At 28.2% G+C, this 14,800-nt stretch overlaps 1 protein-coding gene across 2 annotated transcripts in view; it reads left to right on the top strand.

Moving 5' to 3' along the window:
- LOC111035358 (ankyrin repeat and death domain-containing protein 1A-like) overlaps positions 1 to 3,342 on the top strand; it is an 86,918-nt gene extending 83,576 nt beyond the window's left edge. For both annotated transcript variants that reach the window (XM_022316942.1, XM_022316943.1), the window contains one exon: positions 267 to 3,342. In XM_022316942.1, coding sequence (XP_022172634.1) covers positions 267 to 346 — 80 coding nt within the window. In that variant the 3' untranslated portion in view covers positions 347 to 3,342. The remainder of the gene's footprint in view (positions 1 to 266) is intronic.
- The last annotated feature ends 11,458 nt before the right edge of the window (positions 3,343 to 14,800 follow it).

Genomic DNA, 14,800 nt, shown 5'->3' with positions numbered 1-14,800 from the left:
CAATGAGGTCAGTTCTTAAAATTAATGACCGACGTACATGGGCTCGAAATAATTTTCAATTATCCCGCTAGAATCAGTTGACCATAAAACACGTCATTTGCATAAAAATTCGGTCGGTTTTCGGCTGGAGGGATAATTTATAATAATGTAGAGTAAAATAAATTGTCACAATTTGCATTATTCCGGTTCCGTATTTTTCTGTGTACATTATATAAATATATTTTATTTTTTTGCTTGTTTTTTATTAATATGTGTGTTATGTTCAGATGCAATCTGCAAGAAGTTAATGCGGCAGAAGGAAAAAAGTGAGAAAAAACCCGACGACAAAACCTGTGTAGTTTCTTGAACACACGTCACGTATTATTATTGTTGTTGATTTTCAGTTTTTTATTTGTTTATGTTTCCCCAAACGACTTTATGAACAATAACAGTGGACCCACAATTTTTAAATTGCCCGACGTTTATAATATTTCAGCTCGGGTGTTACATTATATTTGTACCTATGTTATTATTTATTATACTGTTCACTCGATTGTATAGTTTTATCTCCAACTTTTGGTTAAACTGATAATTATTACTTATATTTTGTATGATAATATAATATGTAATACAAGCATATGTGCCACGATTTACAACGAACTGGTGAAAAACATATTAGTAATTGTATGCACATTAATTCCATTTAAATGATAACAATACCGTTGTTGGAATACTATATTATAATAATTATGGTATTTGACGTTTTCAAAAATACTTTTCAGACTTAAGTTGCTCAATCATTTTGTGCGAAAATCTATTATATTATCTATAATTATGTTAACTATCGTTCCCCACATAAATTTGTATATGATATAGCCAGTTAAATATAAACTCAACGAAGAGCTCCAAAATTCTGGTGGCAATTGTGGAGGTAATGATGTTTGTCACTCGTATCGCCTGTTCGTTTCGGATTTCTATCTAGCTGTTGCGAGGAAGAACTGTGTTGATAATAAATTGTGTGCTACTAATTACGATTCTCTGGTATCAATAGAAAACCAACGTTTAATGAGAGTCCATATGCGCCATGTAGGTGGGTGCCCAAATATATAGAGTACGTATAGTATAACTGAGAGTACTTATCGACATTTTTTTTAGCTGAGCAATCTATAAACATTGTGATAAGATTTTGTTAATGACTAAGTAATAATTTTCTTAAAAAAAAAAGTTTTTTATTTAGCAAAATGTAATAAATCGATGAATAATAATATTAATATGGATAAAACAGCAAACAATTAATATATAAAGCAATTGTCAGTTTTAGTATTGTTGATTATAATTCAGATGTATCTGAACTGTTTTTAGAGATTTTCGATACAGTAGTGAATAAATTAACTAATTTATCTGATTGTTTGAATTGAATTCTGATGTTCGAACTCAAAAACAAACTGCTATGTTCAGTGTTATGACGGATATTCAAACAGCCCAGATAAGGATATTTTCCAAAGTGACAATAATATCACTATCATTAAGAATTGATAGTAATAAAGCCTTTACAGTTTTCACACAATTTTTTAATGTTGAGGGGGGGGGGGGGCTTTTTACTAAAAAATTCCAATGATTTTTTCAATTCTTGGCGCTTATGGATGAGAGTATGTCCATCATGTTATGTATTATATTAATAATATAGTTTTGACGATTTTATTAAGTCGCATTGTGATGACGTATACTGTGTGGAAAACGTCACTTGCCCACGACTGCCACATGAGGAAATTTGATTTTGATCTATAGTGAAGTGATTTGTTATTTAAAAAAAACTAACTTTAAAACCAAAAAGGTGATAAAACTGATTTTCAGAAAAAAACACGATACAATTGAACAAGGTCCAGAAATGTGACAAGTGTTATATATATTTTGTCGTTACAATTTTGGCGGCGTTGGCAACTCTTATACAATAGCCTCCTTGAATCTATAGTATACGCCGACCTCACTGCTGGTGCACACCGCGTCAAAAATTTTTTTATTTAATACGAACTCACTATTATTGCTTGGAACTGTGGCTATTGACTTGTAACCAGCTACTGCATGACACAATACCCACCTACATTGTATTCTTGTAACACGAAACTTACAACCAGTCATAACTAATCGAGTAACTTGCTCATCCCTGATTGTACATCAGAAAATATAATATGAACGAAAACATCTTTCAAACACTGATAAAGTTTTAATTGTCACATTTCGTTTCATGTTAAATAAATTATGTTGCAATGTTGCACGTGATATCGTACTCAATCGTATTAGTTTTTTAGGACGGTGGTTAGGTCTTTTGGAACTTAGAGTGTGCTCGATCGAAAAGGTAAAACGTGCTCAATCGTTTGATACCCACGTTATTACACCATGTGATGTTATTATGTTATCGAGCATCTCTAATATGTAGGTACTCGGTATATTATTATAAATTATTACTATAGCATAGCGGCCGTTCTCATTAATACCTACCCGTACGTCTGTATAATATTCAAAATAAATCATGACGTAAAATAATTAATTTTTCACTGCGGTGAAGGTCGAAAACGATTTATCACTAATTCGATTCGTATTGGGGACGTCGTAATAGTAATAATATGTAGATGCCTATTCCGGGAACACGTGACGTGCACGCATAATAGTATTAGAATATTATACATAGGTAGTGGTAATGATTTTAAATACTAGTAGGTAGGTACTATACTTTTTGTATGGTATTTATAAGCAATGGTAGTAGGTACCTGTTGTAGTTATAATACTGTCGAATTAAAATCCACAGCGAATTATGCGTGTTTTACATAATACTTAGTAATGGTACACGTCTTTTCGATCGCTGCATACATTTATCATACTAATATTATTACCCATAATATAATGGCCACGATGCAATAGACGCCACTACGCCAGTATTGGTGATAAAACTTTATATTTTTATAATCATTGGCTACTATTTTTTCAAAATCGAAAACCTACTATAATCAAAAGTAGGTTCCCATCTGTGTATCAGAATATTCCCAAAAGCTTATAATATTTATTGAGAATGTTCATCATTATATTTTTGTGGAATATATTGGTCTTATATACTCGTATATTATACGTAATTAGTCCGGTGTTACAGTACTTACTATTACCTACTGAGAATATTTGTAGTTTAAATTAAGTTTGTTTTGTTTCATTTCAATAAACGAGTCTTGAAAGTTAATAGCAGTGAAGTGTAGGTTGGTTAAAAAAGTTGTGACCTGCAAAGACTTTCAGTGGTAGACCCATAAAAGATGGCAATTTAGTGAATTTGAAATGTCGTCACTTATCCAAATGATAAATTTGTGATTAATTATATGAAACGTAATAATTAATTGAATTGTAACTTTGTTCCCTTTTTAAATAAATAATTATTTTAGAAATTTTAATATTAAATAAATATATTTATTATTGCATCTCTCACGTAGACCCAGTACCTACTTTAAATTTATTTCATCGTATTTCATCGTATTTCATAATTTTAATTTCATATTTCAACCAAAACACCCCCAAAAAAATTTAGTTTTTACAAGTTTATAATATCTAAATACATATAAGTAATAAGTATATAACTAAACTAATTTGAGTAATTATACTTCGCACGTAAGCAAATATGTATATATTTATTACCGTACACTCAAAACAGCAAAACCAACTATTTAATTTTGATAAATATTGAACTATTTTCATAGGCAATACTTAAGTACCGAATAATATTAATCATTAAATAATTACATCAGTTTTTATTGAAATACTTAATACTTTACTATTCGTTTCGATGTTTTCGCGATTTAATCGAGTAATTAGGTATTATAATAAAATATTAGTTGTATTAATGTACAACGTTATAATATTATATTATACATAAAAACATTTATCGGTTTAGACCAGATTGTAATTTTCTCGAATGACAATCTGTCTTAACTTCAAAACATTTCATTTTCTGGTTTTAATAAACATTTTTAAATTTTTAATTCATGCAATTATTTTTTGAACACTCATTGTCTATGGTCTATGATACATTTTACCTCGATTTTTATTTTAAAAAAATTCACTTAACAAGATCAATTTATTAATCGTTATGAATTGTTGAAATAGATGTGAAATTTACATTCCAGGGTTTTGAATCGTTCTCACGTATATCATGGTTATTATATTATAATATTATTTAGACTTATCTTCCATTTATATATAAGTAATTTGTAAATTTTTGTTATTATTTATTGCTATAGTTAATTATTTTTATTAATATTTGTCAAATATTATAGAAAATATGTTTATATATCTGTGTGTAGAAGTTATTTACTTGTATATAAATATAAAAAATATTCTTTAAATTATAAAAATTGTTTTAATCGTTTTAAAATTAAGAATCATTTAATGTTGATAAAATTTTACTTTTTTATGTTATCCGCATTTTGTACAATATTTTGTTTTCTATTGAAATTGTAGGCCTCGATGACTGGGTCGACTGGCTATTATCGTTCTATTTTGTATACCTACAATTGTATTTCTTATATTCAAACAAAAATATAATGATTTAATTATATTTATTAATTGACATTTAGACCTACAATAATAATGATTATCAACAATGAGTACACTTGTAAAGTGCTTTTCAATGTTTAAAGTTTTGATAAAAAAAGTTTAATCATTGTTTGCATTAACTTTGAACTGGGTCGTTTCAGAACACTATAACGAATTAAAATGAATTTAAATCATTTTGCAGTACACTAAATAGTGTATAAATACTGACAGGTACTATAATTGTTATTATTATGTATATTTTTATCCATGCTTTATGGTATATGATTTTCTGTTACTATCATACCTTTCAATACAATATAATATTGCACGTTTATCTGTGACTACAATGCTACACAAATATTGTTATACGGTTGAGATTTTAAGTTAATATATACCACGTGGACGTATCAGAATCATCAAACATTGGTTGCTTCAAAATTATTTAAATATTGTAAGTGTTGAAGGTAAGATAAATATTAATAACATGGTGAATTTTTGTTCAAAGTTTATTGCTACATAATAACGTGCACAATGGACAATAAATTATTTGATGGCTTAAAATCGTACAAAATAATGAGTGAACAAATTATGTAAATATACAGCCATACTTATTGTATCTATATGAACCTGGAAGTTTTGTGCATTAAAGCGAGTAGTTTGGTGTGACTACTATTTACACGGCAATATCTTACGGTTTACACCATATACCTACAATTCAATATATTATTATAATGAATTGGTATAACTATTTCTGTGCGTTAAATACACGATGTATAATATGATGGTTTTTATATAAATTGTAATTTAAGGTTTATTATGATATACTTTTGATGGTTTTCACGGTTTTGAGTACAGTATAGGAAAAACTAAATAATACTATTATATTAAACAGGCGTTATATCCTGTGATAAAATAATAAGTATACCTAACACATATTATATACTTTATTTATACAGGTATAACGAACACTATTTGTTTTATTGTAACTTATCACATATGCATATGTAATTGTTTATTGAGTATTAATGAGTTGATATTAAGTCAAAATGTAATATATAAATCAGGGATTTCATTTACGAAATGTAGATATTTGAGAGCTGAGGTGTGCCATATTTTTTGAACTTTCAGCCAAAATACATTATCAAACATAACACTATCATCAATCACCTTGGACAAATGGACAATATGAAAATAATGACAGAAATGATGTCATATAATATATTCAGTCTTAGGAACAACGTATTTTGGAGGGCATTATTATATATTATAATCATTTATTTAATCGCTTAGGTACATGTTTAATTAACTATTAAATAATAAATAATATATGGTGAATAAGACAATAATATTTAAAAAAAAATATTTTATAAGTTGATCATTAAAATTTAAAAATTGTAAAATATTTTTATTTTTATTACGAGTCACATCCGTACCGATTCAGTGGTGGTAAAAAAACTCCCCGAAACCATTCGACCACCACTGTACTGATTCAATTTATTCTTAAAAGTATTACCTAATTATTTATAAACTCAACGTATAGATTATCATGAGGTTCTCGATAACCATTGCTAACAATTGAATAACAGCTGACTGAAATGTTTTATCTAAACGCGAATTAGCCTAATCAGTTATAGCTGTAAATAATATGACTATAAATTGTACTGGGGATTACATGCGACAAATTACTGATTAGTGATTAGTGATTAGTGACAGTAATGATTAAATTACTTATAATAAGTAATTATGACAATAAGTTATTGTAGATAGTAGCTTACTATGTTAAATGATTATTACTTTATGCCTTTGGGTCGAACGATACCAATTGTATTACTTGTAACTTCTCGTCTTTCACAATCAGCAGCACAATCACTTATAGTGGGGCAAAATACACGACACCCTTCCAAATGGACATTATACATTTCATTTCGAAGCACAACTTACTGTACTTACTGAATTGATCTAAAACGTATGATATATTTTTCCTTAGGGCATACCATTTTTGCTTTATTATTTTATGATATTTTCAGTGTAGGTTGTCATTTGAAAATCAAAGTTGTTAGCGGTTTAATTAAGAAATATAAGAATGAACAATACTAAAAGCTTATAAATTTCGTGGAAATCGTGGATTTGAAATGTTTAAAAATAAGATTTTGAAAAATGTCAATACTTTTCGATATAATGACTGTTGTACGTTAAATTAATCAACCATATTTGTGCATAACAGCAACTGTACAGGCTTGTTTTCATTGTTAAGCCTGTTGCTGGTCTTTTCCTATTTTCAAGCAGTTAAATAAAAAAGTGAAAACTATCAAAAACGCGACAACTATGAAACGTATTCGCTCTTTCAATTTATTTTTTTCAAACTCTACGACTTATCGACGTTTTGAAATATGTTTGTACCTGTAAGCATTTTCGATACACCTGTTAAAACAGTTGATTATCAACAAAGGATTCAAAACGCCCATTCCTATATTATGGGCATTATTGTGTTATTATATATATTATCGTATACTTAATGTCTACAATGTAGTCTCTACATAGTTAACATTTGTTTTTTTGTCTAGAGAATAAATGCTGATTTTTTATCTTTATCTAGATAGTTAAATTATTTTATATCTTTTTTCTTCATCTAGATAATTATTATAGCAATTTATTATCTCTTATCTCTATCTGAATATTCGAAAAATATATTTAAACCACAATGCGGAGTAGTAGAAATTCTACAATTTTCTAAAACTCTCTAAAAATTAAATTCTAGAGACTTCATTGAAAAGTTTTAGAGCAAAACAATTATTAAAATTATTGCGGTCCATTCGCTATTAATTAACAGTTTAATAAAATAGTCTAAACGTTCACAAACACAGCAAAATTATAAACAAAATTGACAAGTTTCAATTGTTTTTTCAAACTCAACGATTTCTCAACATTTCAAGGTAAAAGGTACGGGTATTTTTGACACACCTGTTATAATAGTCAAAACCAAAAGCTCACAAGGCCCATTCAATTGTTCAAAAGAATTATTGTCGTATTTAAATTGTTATGGCAAGGAGCGATCATTCAGCAAAATACGAATATTTTTATTTATTGCAATAATATTATGCAAGTGACGGTATTTATGTGTACTTGCCTACTTAGCAAGTATCGATTTTATTATCTTAAATGCCTCTGACTGATTTGTAGCCCAATCTAACAATTACTATTTGTAAGGCAATGTCTTAAATTTAACACCATTATAATAATATGTTATTCTGTACATTATACTGATCTACATCTATTGTAATAAATATTTCTGTGTATAACACACAAGATATGGCATCATTGTGTTAACTTTAATTTCAGCTTCAATATTATTATGTACTTAATTTTCTTAATTGTATTAATGAGGTATGAATACTATATAGTGAATACTGGCATTGTACTCTTTTTGATAACAGTGTTAATTAAACAATATTTTATATTTTAACTTCAACTTTGTGTTAAGATTGAATTCAATCTTTCCATTTCTAGCTAGGAACATATGAAATATAATATCATGGATGCAAATTCATTTCTTTATCATTCTATTCATGATTAATGACATTTTACGATAAAGTTAAAACTATAAATATATTATTAAATAGGTGCCTTTGGTGATGATTAAAAGGTAAAACATAAATTATTATTAAAAAAGACATTATTTAATAAATGGGTCATTTAAATAATTATTTATTTTGTACGTGATCATAGTACCTATACTTGTCTCTTCATAAATTGAAGTACAAAATATCCATCTTCAACGACATATTTCTCATCTTATTATTAGTTTAATCTAAAATATTATATTTTACATAAGAAATAAGAAAATTATATTTTGATAGTTCTAGGTCAAATTCTTATGATAATAACATATAATGTTTCAAAAAGATAAATTTTAAATTATAAAAATATTAATTATAATAATAATATATGTATTAAAAAATGTTTGTTTTTAGCAATTAATATAAAATATTTGTAGAAAATATGGTGGGTATACAATATTGAAGTCCAATAGTTGTGTTTAGTTTCAAATTTAAGCCTTAAATATATTTTGTTGTTTTAATTTTATCTCAATATGTGTGTAACACCGGTACCTTATGTTTTTTATATTTAATTTAGAACATATTTTTCAGAATTTTATTTTTAAGAATTACTTGAAATGTTTACTTAGTTGTTATAATGCATAATCGCCATAGTTTAAAATCCACTTTTTTATTGTTCCATAACGTAGTACCTCTTCTGTATTTAGAATCGAAACACACAACGTATATTCATTAAACACCAACATTTAACTTTTTTTTTGAAGTTATATAACAGTAAATATGATTTCATATAAATTGTTAATGAAATTAATTGTGATCATTGTTTTACGATCAAGCTTTGGAGAAGGAACTGGTAAATATTAACAATAATTTTATACTTATATTAAAATATGAAATTGATATTAAAATTATTATCAAAAATCACACTCATATTATAAAAATATAATAATGTAATAATATATTTATATGTACCTATTGTACCTAGCTTTTATGAAAGTGATAGGCTATTAAAGAGTTTTATCATTCGGTGATAAAATAATGTACTTTAAAATAGACAGTTTAATGTTTATATATAATCATGTATTTTTATGTTAAAAAGACAAGAATTTTCTCATTTAGCACCTAAATTAAGTTCAGTGGCACAACTAGGGCTGTGCAAAATGGTTTTTAGCACCCCCAAGTTAAAATTTAGCACCCCTTGTTTTATATATCTATTCCGCTGGAGTAGGTACTTACTATTTATTCAGTTTACACAAAAATATAATAGATTTTAAACTGTGTACGGAATAATTTTAGTTTATTGCGTTGCATAATATTAAAATATAGGAACGTCTTGAGAACCTGGAATTTACCGCACTCGCTTTCCTAACTTGTTTTATAATATTTATATTCGATGTACAAAAACGACCAAAAATGTTGTTGCTTTGTGACATGATAAGTGTTTGATAAAAATTGTATACGTTCTACTCGTCATAACCAATCTGCTTGTCGCACTGAGCACATCTAATAATTTCTTATATTGTTTACTGTCTGTAGAACTTGCTTTACTTTCGTAATTTACCCTTGTACCATAAATATTAGTCGTATCATCATGTCTGCAAATAGCTTTGCATCGCTTGAGATTAATGTGCAGTCCGTAACGGAAGTATTGCGCCAAGTGTTCGTGGATCTGCTGTGGAACTCTTCGAGAACACGGGCGTAGTCGAGGTCTTGCTGGTCCACACACGGCAGATGCCAGATGGTATTACTGTCAGCGACGCGCCACTGGTGGAGATGCCTTCCACGACTAACTTGAAGCTGATGATATTCGAGGATCTCAGGACAAATCGCCCAACTTTGACAAAGTGCGATATGCCGGGTTCGCCGATACAGCGAGGGGCAGGATATTATTCCATGCCCAATTTGGTAGTGCTGGAGACAGTTTCCGAGGAGTCGAGTGTTTTGAGCTTATTTATTGAATATGTATTCATACACGTAGCTATATAATTTTTTATTATATAGGTACACAAATATACTTGCAATATTCAATAAATGTAGGGTATATTAATTATAAAATTCAATATTATTTCATCACATTAATAGTCAGTTTAGTCTTTAGTACACGGTATTTTATTTATAATTATTATGTAGGTATGTTAGATTAAATTTATTTAAATTAAATCGCATTGAAATTGTTTATTAATTTAATTTGATTATTATAATGCCATACAATTTGTGTGCACTGTTAAATATAAATAATAACAGTCGATGAACACTTCCATAGTTGCAGAATTTATGTGTTTGCTCAGATATTTTGCAACCGATATAGGCTACTAATACTGACGTTCGCAACACCGTCGAAGAACAGTTCTGTTCCACATGGGTGCTATTTATTATTTATGGGTTTAATTTAATATTTTACCAATGCCAGGTTTAGGCTATCAAGGACAAAACAAAAAAAAATATGATAAAGCAACATTTTATGGAGTGAAAAAAAAACAGTATGTTGATGACTCTTAAAAATTTTGAAAAAAAAAACTGTTTGTTAAACCCACGTCATAACGAACGGCTCCGGTCTACGAAGGGGATCGGTTTATTTACGAACTGCATACCCGAGGGTTTTAAAAGAATATATTTTACTGATGAAACAGTAAGAAAAAAAGTTCGAAAATTCGAAAAATAGAGTGTAATAAATAAACATAAAATCTTTCGAAACATCAACGATATCGATAAGTGCTAAAAAAATGCGAGATAACTCGTCGTCGGCTCGGCCGCCCAAGGAAGTTTTGTGATTGGTCGTAGCGGTCGTGCTAAGGAACTGGCGGCCCTGTAGGGGCCAGTGTGCGGTAGAAACGGAACGGTGTCACTGGCGTCCCCTAAACAGAGTGACGTTGGTGTTCCAATTGCTTGTCCTCTTATGTATTACGATATATTATTTTTACTGCGGTGGACTGCAATATTACTGGTGAACCCTCATGAGTTATGTAATAACGTTTAATTGGTTAAATCTTTATTATATAATCTAAAATCTTTATACTTTAATGAAAATGATTTATTAAATCAGCTAAGTACCGAAATTATTTTGAATAAATAATGCATGAAACCCAGAAATATTTTGCTGATTTAAAATGCATGATATATTAGTTATTTATTAACAAGATTATGAAATTAAAATTTTCCAATATGTTGTTGGTAGTGTAGTAAAAAAAGTGTAATATTAATTTCTTTGTTTTGTTTATGTGAAGTATGTCAATATATATTTTTAAGTTTTAATGTATCGATACCCGAGTAGGTTTATTTGCAGGGGGTGTGGGGGGCAAAGCCTCCCACAACTCTGTGATGCATTCAAAGGTTTAGCACCCCTTGTTCTAGAGGTCTAGTCGCGCCACTGGTTAAGTAATATTTATAATATCCAATGTTTGTGGCCTGGTGTGGCCTCAATCACAAACGTGTTCTGTGGTTACGTATTACTGGTGTCACTATAGTTCCCGAATTGGTGACATCCAAAGTCTTAACGACAAATCCCCGCCACATTTACACTTCGTCTAACCTACCGTCTCCTAAACCGTTTTAAACCAATTGAATAATTATAATAGAGCCATAGATGTTGAAGCATTAACTCAGTATAGGTATACATACAAAAAGTCACTCGTATCATAAGTAAATTAATAACATATATATATAATAAAATACATCGTACACATTGAAAAATATTTGTCATATTATAGTCTTGAATCAAAACATATATAGAACTGAAATCATACATTACGTGTCTAGGGAGTGATTGCAATGAATGTGTTAAATTTGAATTCAATAACATAAAATCATTTTTTACGAAAAACAATTTACAGGGAAGAAGGTCTATGAAAAAATAATATTTTATTGTTTTGGTGTAACTCATGAACTTATGACCGTAGATATTTAAACTTTAACAAAATTTAATAAAGATATGCAATAATATATAATATGTACCTGTATAATATCCAATAAATTACATTCATACATTTTACAATGATTTATTTAATGCAGTATTTTCATTTTTTTTGTTAGAATGTGAAAGTAAGACTTTATATCATAATATACAGATAATATAATTTACAATTTATTGGTATAACAATGGTAACCACGCATGATAAAGTAAATTATACTTAAGTTCTAGACATATATTTAGATGTAATATTTTAATTATCATTTCATGCTTAATTTTGTTCCACTGTGTATTTTTTTATCCATTCAATTCTGAGGTACCTAGGTACTTCTTCTTAAATGTTATTTTTCAATACCTATATGGTTGTGATTACCTAATGAGAATTAAAATTAATTTAAAATTATTTTTTATCGTTCAAAATTATCATAAATATTTATTTTAAATAAATAGTATATTTACGAATAGCTTATTTTGAATGTTGAAAAATTACAAACAGATTCGTTAAAAGCATTTGGGATTAAATGTAAGTATGGATTTGTACTTACATATATTGGTAGTGAAATATTTTATCAAAATGTGTTGTCAGACAAAGTTTCGACAAGCTTATTTTACATACAACTTGATAAAATACTAAAATAGGTAAAAGTGTAAAACTATTTTATAACGATTATTTTATACATGAATATAATATAAATTAATATTGAGTATTTTATACCATCGGTGATCTATGTTAACCCAAGTGATTAATAAACATTTTATATGTAATATGTGTATAGATGGTTGTGGATTTCTAAATTACAATTTTGTAAGGAAATCTATTAGTAAGTAATTTATAGTTTAAGTATTCTATGAATTAATATGATATCATACAGGAATTTTTAAATAAAATAAAAAAGCTTTTTGCATCATTAATATTTGATAACCAACCTCCTTAATGGATGACATAAATTCAATGTAAATAAAAAAAATTTATTTTAATATATGTTATTTAATGAATTGACATTTGCAGATGATTTAACAATGTCTTCATTCAATAATTTTCTTGTTGCATTTAAAAATGATAATGGTATAAACGTTGATGATAAGAGTTCCGATGAAAAAGGTAAATTAAACTTTATGAATATAATATGAAATAAAACCATTTAATCTATATAAATGAAAATTAAATTTAAGTTAATTCATCACTAGAGAACGGCACGGCTCGACCAATTTTGGGTATTGGATGAATCCAGACTGATTATAACTAAATGCATAAATGTCCATTCAAGTTTTAGAGAAATCCACCGTAAAAGGCATAAATACAACAAAGGGGCCATTTTGGAATGAAATAAAATTCAATTCTACTTTTGTAACGCATTTGTGTTTTACAGTTTCACAAAATTTTAAATTTTATAAACTTTTATTTTATAATTGTAGTTTTCCTCTGATGTTATAGAAAAACATGCAATTGGCCATTCTCTCACATTGTGATAATTTTTTCGGACACATTTTAATCTCTTTTAAATAACTATCAAGTCAATCCTCAAATTTGTAATTCATAATGTAAAAAAAAGTAGGTAACAAAAAGCAAAGTTTTGAGTTGGCTCAAATTCAAATGGAACAAATTGTGTCCCGTGAATTTGACACTGGCATTTTAAATAGTTTGATGACCCATACAGTCCTTGAAATAACTGTGAAACGGACTAAACTAATTACATAATAATAATTCGATTAACATTCCTATGCTTAATAAAGTAACTATGGTACAAATACGGGAAAGTATACTCTACAATTTACCTTCCCGTCACCCACCCAATAAATGTTTAAGGCAGTTCCATTGAACTACCGGAATAACATGCTAATGAATAGCAGTTGGGCATTGGCCGATCGACTCCCGTAACTATTTTTGTTATAGAAATAATCCATCATCCAAATAATATTTGTTTCTATTCGTCGACCCCGATTTTTGTTTAGTAGGATTTCATTTAGAAAAGAAGATAAGAAAAAAAAGAATTTTGTTCTTCCCGTGTTTGTCTTCGATATAATATTCTAAAATCTTCAATCCGAAAATTTCCAGTTTTACACAAACTAGATTTACGCACTTTGAGAATATTTAATTGTTTTCATTTCATTTGTTGTTTAAGTTGTTCAAATGTTCCTTGTTAAATCAACTTATATACGGTCCATATCCTGTTTCAGTTAGTAAGAGTATTTTTGTATATAATTTTCTTCTTATTTTTAATTAAGTCTTGTATTTGGTTAAGGCCGTTAAGGGATGGATTTCGCAGGCTGACGACTTGGGAAACTATACATTGTCGTCCATGGCTGGACTCCAGGTTTTGAATCTCATTTTCTTCTACTCTATCATGTTTATGTTTATTCTTCATTGCTTCATTGTTAGGAGAATAAATACAGTGGTAGCCCGTTGCCTTTCCCATTACAGTCGCAATACATGTTTCTAAGGGGTATTATTCAAGTGTCGATGAAGCTTAACTTGATACAAACAAAAATTATGCGCACTGCATATTTTGGTTTTCGTTATGTTATGAATTGTATATATTTGTTACTATATATTTAAATGCAATTTGGAGTGAAAAAACAAAGAATATTGTTATTATTAGAAGCCAGAATTATATTCTTTCTTATTTTTTTTTAGACAATGTAGTCCAACAGGGCTTAAAATTCTTTACAAATCGTGAAGCAGATAAATTAATGCCAAAATTTTATTTTACATATTTTAATATATTTCTAAACTATTTTAAAGAAAACTATATCAATTAATTTGTAGTTTTTAATTGTTTGGACA

The sequence above is a fragment of the Myzus persicae genome, unplaced genomic scaffold (assembly GCF_001856785.1).
Source record: "Myzus persicae strain clone G006 unplaced genomic scaffold, MPER_G0061.0, whole genome shotgun sequence".
NCBI classification, from domain to species: Eukaryota; Metazoa; Arthropoda; class Insecta; order Hemiptera; family Aphididae; genus Myzus; species Myzus persicae.
This window is presented reverse-complemented; position numbering and strand designations above follow the sequence as displayed.